The 9,249-nt window shown below is 47.2% G+C and overlaps 1 protein-coding gene across 1 annotated transcript; it reads left to right on the top strand.

The window, feature by feature from the left end:
- The first annotated feature begins 5,094 nt into the window (after positions 1-5,094).
- Mrfap1 (Morf4 family associated protein 1) lies at positions 5,095-6,913 on the top strand. The gene is made up of 2 exons (XM_041636601.1): positions 5,095-5,642; positions 5,879-6,913. The coding sequence occupies exon 1, from the start codon at positions 5,258-5,260 to the stop codon at positions 5,630-5,632; it is 375 nt and encodes a 124-aa protein (XP_041492535.1). The 5' UTR covers positions 5,095-5,257; the 3' UTR covers positions 5,633-5,642; positions 5,879-6,913.
- Positions 6,914-9,249: the final 2,336 nt, after the last annotated feature.

Here is a 9,249-nt window from a genome sequence, read left to right as displayed (position 1 = left end):
CTCCCATGTGTCCAGGGCCATGCTGTCTCTGGAAGTCATTTAAGGCAGCTCTGTGTTCCAGGTTTCTAAGCACAGTGCATTCAGGATCACTCCTGAGGGCATCAAGAGGGGACAGAAATTGCCACCTCTCGGGGCTGGAGAGATGGCTCAAAGGTTAAGAGCATTGCCTGCTCTTCCAAAGATCCTGAGTTCAATTCCCAGCAACCACATGGTGGCTCACAACCATCTGTAATGGGGTCTGGTGACCTCTTCTGACCTGCAGGCATACACGCAGACAGAATATTGTATACATAATAAATAAATATTAAAAAAAATAAAGAAATTGCCACCTCTTGCCCTGCAGGCCAGGACCTGAGCCACAGGACTTGGAGTTGCCATTCTTCCCCACATGGCCTTTCTTGCCACTTCTAGGACAGACTGTTTTTCAGTCTCCAGCCTGGGGAGACAAGGCTCCACATCAGGAGGTTGCTTATCACTGTTGGTCAGCTGAGAATCCTGCACCCTGTTTATTTCCCAGCAGCGGCTACCATGCCCTGAGGCGGCCCCAATCAAGCTGATTGCAAAACCGTACCTTCAATTTCTTTATTTTATTTCGACACAGGGTCTCACTATTTCATCCTGACCGTCCCGGAACTCACTATGAAAATAGATCCTTATCTCAAAAAAAAAATCAAAAACAAAAATAATTCATAACAGGAACAAACATACTCTTGCAATAATAAAAAATTTGTAACAGGAATAAACATACTCTTACAATAATAAAATATATTCAAAGTTGTGTGAAGCATCTCAAGTCACACATTGGAATTTAGGGTCTTAAATGCTATATTAGAAACAAAAGTGCGAAAATCAATTTTACTTAAGGAACTAAACAGAATAAAGAAAAAGGGTAGAGAACAGAGCTGGGAAAATGACTTAGTAGGTAAAGCATTTGCCCTGCAAGCCCAAAGACCTGTGTTTGAATCCCTGAACCCGATGAAGCCAAGCACAGTAGCACTTGTGTAATTCCTATGCTCCCTGACCAGATGGAAGGTGGAGCCAGGAGAATCACTTGAAGTTTATAGACCAGCTCGCCCATGTAAACAGCAACAGCAACAGCAACAAAAGTCAGACTACACGTGCACACACACGGATGGGATTGGGGCAGAGGGACAAAAGGATGGCTCAGCGGTAAGGGTATTTGCTACCAAGCTTAAAACCTGAGTTTGATCCCTCAGACCCACATGTGGGAAGAAAGTTGCCCTCCCGCTTCCATAAGCCCACAAGAGCAACAGCACCTCCTCCCCATCCTACTCTAAATGTAAAAAACAAATAACTAAAAGAAGAAAACTACAAACAGAAAACAAAGCGGTGCCAAAGCTCCACGGGATGAACACTGCACAGGTCTGCCTTGTGTCCTGCAGCAAGAGTCATTTGGTCCTAACCTTTTTGTGTGGTGTGTGTGTGTGTGCGCGCGCGCGCACCCGTGCGAGACAGACAGAGAGAGAGAGAGAGAGAGAGAGAGAGAGAGAGAGAGAGAGAAGAATCTGTGTAAGTATGAAGAGCAGAGATAGAGCCTGACCTGGAACTAACTCTTGTAGACCAGGCTCTGCCTCCCAAGTGCTGGGATTAAAGGCGTGTGCCACCACTGCCCGGCATTTCTTTTCTTCTGCTCATCTAGAGAACCACCTCATTCTTTTTGAGACAGAGTCTTCCACTGAAGCTCCCCAGTTCAGCTAGACTGACTGACCAACAAGCTTGAGATTCACCTGTGTACACACACACACACACACACACACACACACACACACACACAGTGCTGGGGTTACAGACATGAGCCACTGCACCCTCTTCACATGGTGAAGGGTTTATACTTGGGTCTCCGAATTTGCACAGCAAGCACATTAGCTCCCCAGCCTGTCCATCCCCTTTCTCATCATTTTAAAACAGGAAAAGTGAGCAAAAAGTGCAGGGCCCACACGGGTGCTGACTTCTCACACCACCCACCTTACTATTGGAACATTGTCTCCAGCAACGGGTCCACAGTGTGCAACGCTGGCAGCAAAGCTTCTGCTTCCGTTAGAGTTCACTCTTGGAAACTGTAGCTTCAGACTAACATGTGATGGCATGTGTGCGCCATTGTAGTGTCTCTCAGAGCGGCTTCACTGCCCTAAAAGGCCCCCATGCTCTGTCTGTTTGTCCCACCCTCCAGAACCACCCATCTTTCTGTGTCCCTGGTCTGCCCTTTCTGGAAACGTAAGTAGTTAGAATCATGTGATAGACATGCAAGTGGCCTGCCTTCATTTAGTAACACTTAACTCCCCGTGTGTCTTTTCATCGTTTGGTTGCTTATTCCTTTCAGTGCTGAATGATATGCCATGCTCATTCACCTACTGAAGGTTGATTGCTTCTGACTTTGCACAGTAACCAAGGGGCTGTTACATTACGTGCAGGATTGCAGCAATGCAATGTGCTGAACATATCTTACATTCTAAAAAACTGGAACTTTTGCTAACAACCAAGGTTAATAATACACCTGAGGTCACTTAAGATTGCTAGCTTACTAAGTGCTCAAACTGTTGGCTTAACTTGCCTTTAAAAGAACAGTGTAAACCAGTCGATGGTGGCACATTCCTTCAATCCTAGCACTAAGGATGCAGAGGCAGGCAGATCTCTTGTGAGTTGGAGGCCAGCCTGGTCTACAGAGTGAGTTCCAGGACAGCCAGAGATACACAGAGAAGTCCTGTCTCAAAACACCACAAAAAGGAAAGAGAGAGAGAGAGAGAGAGAGAGAGAGAGAGAGAGAGCAGTGTAACAGCCAACCTTACTTGCCCTGGATTTCCTATGTAATCAACTTTTACAACATAAAGACGCATATCTAGAATCTTAAATTATGCACTCTTCCATGCCCTTGACCCAGATAAAGCAGCAAATACAAAAATTGAAATTAACCTCCTAAAATCTACCATAAAGGTTGAAAACAAACATTTATGGTTATTGGTTGATAAACAACGATGCTTGTTTGCTGGGTCAGTTGGAACCAGTGACTTAGTCTCTTGTACAACCCTGTTAAGGACTTCAGTAAGTGTCCCATTCCTTACCCACATGCTGCTTTCAATGTCAGTCAGTAAAGATAGAGGGAAATCCTTTGTAAGGACAGACATGCCACTCACAGAGAGAAGAGATAGCTCACACAACAGACACAAGGGACAAACAGAGTCACAAGACAGTCTTCAAGCAGGCGCGGATTTAGACCATGCGACAGAGAGACAGAGAACACAGGGAGCATGAAGTACACAGTTCAATTTGGACTCTCTTAGTTAAACAACTCTGAGGGGAAGGGCTTCTAGTACTTCCCTTAATGTCACACTTATGACATTAGTAACTCATAATCACTAGTGTGTGTAATCTATGAACCAGGCTTTGTGTGGATATATGGGTTCAATTCATTTGTTGGGTTATATAGTAGAAGCTGTCTTGGCAATAGAGATTGTGTTCACACACACACACACACACACAGAGAGAGAGAGAGAGAGAGAGAGAGAGAGAGAGAGAGACAGAGACAGAGAGGATTTCCCAGGTCCATGTTTGACAGCCTTTCCCCATGTCAGGGTTCTGCAATCTAACTATCCTAGTGTCATGTGCAACAGTGTTTATTGTCCTTTGAGCCATTTACTCTTTTCTGTTTTTCAAGACAGGGTTCTTGTAGACCAGGCTCGAACTCACAGAGATCCGCCTGCCTCTGCCTCCTGGGTGCTGGGATTAAAGGTGTGCACCACCACCACCTGGTTTTACTCTTGTTTTTTTTAATGGCATCGCTTCCTCTGATGTCGAAAAAAACCTAAAGGCTTGATTTTTTGTATTAAAAGACACTGAATGTAAAGAATCTAAGAAACTAATTAAAAACATGCACTTTAAACCAGGGAGTGGTGGTACATGCCTTTAATCCCAGCACTCAGGAGGCTGAGGCAGGCTGTGAGTTGGAGGCCAGCCCAGTCTACAGAGCGAGTTCCAGGATGGAATTCTATTACACAGAGAAACCCTGTCTTGAAAAACCAAAACCAAAATAAATAAATAAAGGAATAAACAAATAAATAAAAGACATGTGTTACCCAAAACATGCATATGCCTACAATTAGTATTTACAAAGCAGTATCATGACTCCTGGCTGGAAAACCATCCAAATACACAGTTCAGATTCTTGAGAGGGTGCTGTCTGATCAGTAGATTCTTGAGAGGGTGCTGTCTGATCAGTAGATTAAGAATTCTGTTTCTTTCTTAAAGTTCAATCCTGAGTGACTGCTAAAGCAAACTCTGTGAGCCAAGTTCTGTCCTTTCACACCAAATGATCACCAACTGAGCTTGGTCAGCTGGGGCCTCAGGACCCATCAGGCAGAAGGAGCTCTGTCTGGTAAGGCACATCCAGAGCCAGTGCCTGGCGGAAGAGGTGGGACTATGAACAAGATGGTTGCCCTTGGTACAGTTTAGAAAAGCTGGTTTGTTTGGTTTTTGTCCTGTTCTGCTTTTGTTGTTGGTTGGTTGGTTGGTTTTTTGATGTGTTTTGTTTTGAGACAGGGTCTCACTATGTAATTATATAACTATATTGGACCTCACTATGTAGACCAGGCTGACCTCGAACCCACAGATCCACTTTCTTCCACCTCCCAGGTACTGGGATTAAAGATGAGAGTCACCACACCTGGCTCTCTTTTGGTTTTCCATATTACTTTCACCTGGGAAGTTGAGACAAGAGGACTGCTGAGAAATTCAAGACCATTTTAAGTCACATAATTGAGTTCCAGGACAGCTTTGACTACAGCGTGAGATCCTGTCTCTAAATAAATAAATAAATAAAATCAGAATAAGATACAGTGAAATGAGATCCTGTCTCTAAATAAATAAATAAATAAATAAAATGAGAATAAGATACGGTGAAATGTGATCTTGGCAAATGTGATCAGTACCGCTCCAAGGACCTTGCAGGGATGGATAGCAGATGTTTGCGCGCGGCCGCGAAGGCGCTCGCCCCGCCCCTTCACGGACGTGCGCGCGCCTGCAGCGCGACCGTAAAGAGGGGCGCGGTAGTGTCGTGAAAGGGGTCGCAAGGCACAGAGCTCTGGTTGACGGTTGGGACTCCATTTTGTTCGCCGCTCGTCAGCTCGGCGGTCGCTCGTCTCCGTGGCTTCTCCTCGGCCGAAAGTTGAACAGCGGCCGAAGTTTTGAGGACTCGGCCGGAGCTCAGTCACTGAGTGTCCCGCAGACGAGCACAGCGGCGGAGATGCGGCCTCTGGATGCGGTGGAGCTGGCGGAGCCCGAGGAGGTGGAGGTGCTGGAGCCGGAGGAGGACTTCGAGCAGTTTCTGCTGCCCGTCATCCACGAGATGCGCGAGGACATCGCGTCGCTGACGCGCGAGCGCGGGCGCGCGCCCGTGCGCAACCGGGGCAAGCTGTGGGAGATGGACAATATGCTGATCCAGATCAAGACGCAGGTGGAGGCCTCGGAGGAGAGCGCGCTCAACCACCTCCAGGCGGGCGGCGCCGACCCCCGCGGCCCCAGGGCGGAGAAGGCCGAGGAGAAGGCGCAGGAGATGGCGAAGATGGCCGAGATGCTGGTGCAGCTGGTGCGGCGGATAGAGAAGAGCGAGTCTTCGTGAGCGGGCCGCGGTAAGGAGGGATCCCGGCGGGGCGTGGGCGACTGTGGGAGGAGGCTAGCCGGTCGCCTCGGGAGTGAACTAGGCCCCCCTGGGGAAGGGCCCCACCAGATTGTCAGTGGGGAGGCCGTGGAAGATTCCAGATTGTGCTGGGAGGCGTGGGGCAGCCTCCAGGAGAGGCCCGGTGTTTGCCGTGCTGTCCAGCAGGATTAACATCTTGATGATGAATCTCTCCCGCCCATGCTTTAGGTCTCCAGCCAATGGATTCTAGTCGAGTGATGGCGATTGGCTGACATGACACCCTGGAGAAGCTGAAACCAGAGAGCCTTTTGTTTTCCCTTTTTTTTTCTTTTCTTTTTTCTTCCCCCACCCCCCTCTGTCTTGACTCTGTTCTCACTGACACTACGTTTCTGCTACGGTCTGCGGTTGACGACCTCGATATGAGTTTTGATTATTCAGCGGTTCTTTTTTGTTTGTTTGTTTGGGTTCGGAAATAACTTTGATTTGGAAAATGCGCTCACATACGGGAATTGGGGCCTAGATTGTAAGCCCTTGTGGCAGTTGGATGACGTTCGTTCCTGGGCTTTGGTTGTTGTTTATGCATTTTGGGGTGCTTTGCTCCTTCTTGGGTGACCTGATAGCTCCCTGGAACTTTGGGTCCCTGTGACACTTGTGACTCGGGTTGGAGCTCACTGGCTCTGGAAGTTCTGAAGGAGCTGCGTTCTAGAAGACCAGTCCATGCAGCAATGGCAGAAGAAGGGACCAGACTGGGACTGCGGATGGGCCGGATATGGCTAGGACTGATGACCTGGGAGAAGGGTCGGAGGATAGTATTGTTTGTATCAGGGGGGCTTTAATTTCTGTGTGAGACCAAAGGAGGAGAGATGTATTTTGTGCAAAATTTAAATTTTATGTGCTCCACTATCTATTGTAACCTGTTTGATGAGTTTGTTTGGACAGCCTGACTCATTTCTAAATGAAATGGAACCCAGAATGGGACACAAAGTCTTGACAGTCTGTACAAGTTGATATTTTATCCCCATATATTCGAGGAGATCTGGGCATAAAATGAAAGATGTTTGCAATGCCTGTTGTGGGCTGAGAAGGAAATCTTAGAACTGTCTGCAGTGGACCCTAAACTTCGAGGAAGAGGCGTCTTCAAGGTTCATATGTAGTCAAGCTATAAATGTATTGAGTAGCAGACCTGAGAAGCATTTGAGGTCAAAACCCCTACCATGTTTGAAAAATCTTACATGTTAATAAAAGTATTCGTTTGCTTGAAAAGATATAAACCTAGAAATTTATTAAGAAACATTTAAGTGAAGTCTTTCTTCAGTGTTCTGTGCTTAGTTGGGATGAACATGAATCCTACAGCTTTGGGAGCTCTGGGTAAGCAGACAGAGAGGAGTTTCTGCTCTGGCTTATGTGGGACCTGAGTGAGCACAGGAGATGGTTGGTTCCTGTAGGAAGGAACTTTTCTCAAGTCTACAGTCTCCGCATCTGCCTTCTGTCCTCCACTGTCCTGGAGACTAAGAATCAACATACTGTAGCACATCTAGATGACAGCAGCTCCCTTCAGAAAAGAAGGGCTGGATTGCCAGCTCCTGGGATTGACCCTCTATGGGAAGTGCCCCTACCAAGCAATGGCCTTGCTTATCACCCTCTGGGTGACTCAGGCTCTGCCTTGTAAGGACATCCCAAACATCTTAGAATTTTGACTGCTGAGTGAACTGTAGCCCAGCCCAACTTCTGATTGCGTGATGTGTTCCTTCCAGGGGTGTTCATCTCTGAAGAACTCACCTGCATAGTTCCCTTAGTACTGCGTCCTGGGGTACCAGCTTGCAAGCTCTTTTCTAGTTATTTATTTTGATTTTTCGAGACAGGGTTTCTCTGTAGCTTTTGGAGCCTGTCCTGGAATTAGCTCTTGTAGAGCAGGCTGGCCTCGAACTCACAGAGATCCACCTGCTTCTGCCTCTGCCTCCTGAGTGCTGGGATTAAAGGTGTGTGCCATTTCCCAGTGTAGCTTGCAAGCTCTTAACAGATAAAATTGCCTCAGAGCGGTGGCTGGGTGGATAAACTTGGCCTTGGAGACCGAGGACCACTTCCGGGGTCAGGAAGATGGAAGCTGGGCCGGCACTGAAGTATGAGTTCTAGTACTGGCGAGAAGGGTCCAGTAGGAATATGACTCAGGAGGCAACTACCAGAACAAACTGTGACTGGCATATGACTACAGATGTCACATTTTGTTTTCCACAGACCCCTTTACTGTCCCAGGATAGCATATCGCATTGGGTTGCTGATTTTTAAAATGGATAGTCAGTGTTGGAGATAGCTCAAAGGGTAAAGGCAAGCCTGCAGCCAACAGAGTTTGGTCACAGGGACCCACATGGTTGGAGGCAGAAACTGACTCCTACCAGGGGTCCTCTGACCTCCACATACCCACTGTGTCATATGTGCATCTTTCATAGATTTTTTTTTTAAAGTTTTAAAGCAAGAGATGACTCAATAGTTAAGGGCACAAGTTCAGTCCCCAGCACCCACATGGCAGCTCACAACTGTCTGAAACCCTGGCTTTAGGGGATTTGACACACTACTGAATTTCCAAGACATTGGCACATTCATGGTGCACATGCATGCATACAAACATACACAGGAAAACCAAACGTGTTAGTTACACAATCAAGGTAGAAGTGTTCTCCTTACTCTCCTAAGCATTTAACAGCCATTTAATCATCTAGTCCTGCCAACAGTACATATATTTAACATGACTCCTTCCAGTTTTTGTTTTTCAATAGGCTTTCATTGTATAGCCTAGGCCTGCCTCTGGATTCTCCTACCTTAGCCTCCCGCAGTGCTGGGATTGTAGGTGTGCACCAACTTTTGAGAAAAAAAAAATGGTGGTGCACCGTGAACCTGAACACCCTCCTCCATCCCCATCTAACACTGGCTCGGAAGCCTTTCTTGTTACGCCAGATTTGGAGCCCAGGGCCTCCAGCTGCATCCCCAGCTTCCTCCCTCCCGCTATAAGGACCAAACAGTAGTCATTGTACTGGTGGTTTTTACATCTAAGTTTGAAGAGAGTTTCCAGATTCTTTCCAGTAACTCCTTAGTTGCAACTGACTCCCTCATTTGCTCCATTTCACTCCTTCCATCCTGGTTTGCTAGCAGCTGGAGAATCAATCGAATGTTGACTTTGTGAGCACACAAGGAGGGCTCCACAAGGCATTCTTGGTAGCCGTGCAGCACTGAGTTGATCTGGCTCCATTTGCCATAATCTATTACAGATCTCCAGGTCTTTCATGAGCCCATGGCGCCAAAGGTCACATTATGAAGGGCTGTGCAGAAAGGCTTACTGGGGTTCTTGGCCAGGGTGCAGACGCCATCACAAGCTGAGACCAGTGAGTTCCATAATAGGGTGTTATGGGTGTATCGACAAACTTGCTTTGCAGAATGCGGCGTCACCTACTCTGAGGTCAGAAAAGACCCAGGGTGATGGAGCACGTGACACAGACTGATGAGAAAAGAGCTTATGTGAGCAGGTCTTGGGCTTCTGTGCGCTCCATCAAGTAGAGAGGAGTTGGAAGAAAGCAAGTTTAATGGTGGACATTGCAGCCCGTGGT

The sequence above is a fragment of the Microtus oregoni genome, unplaced genomic scaffold, assembly GCF_018167655.1.
Source record: "Microtus oregoni isolate MIOR12 unplaced genomic scaffold, Mior012 000049F_ref0000343, whole genome shotgun sequence".
NCBI classification, from domain to species: Eukaryota; Metazoa; Chordata; class Mammalia; order Rodentia; family Cricetidae; genus Microtus; species Microtus oregoni.
This window is presented reverse-complemented; position numbering and strand designations above follow the sequence as displayed.

Bases quoted from the DNA above. Each gene is read 5' to 3' on its own strand.
- Mrfap1 (XM_041636601.1), top strand. From the start codon at position 5,258: ATGCGGCCTCTGGATGCGGTGGAGCTGGCGGAGCCCGAGGAGGTGGAG.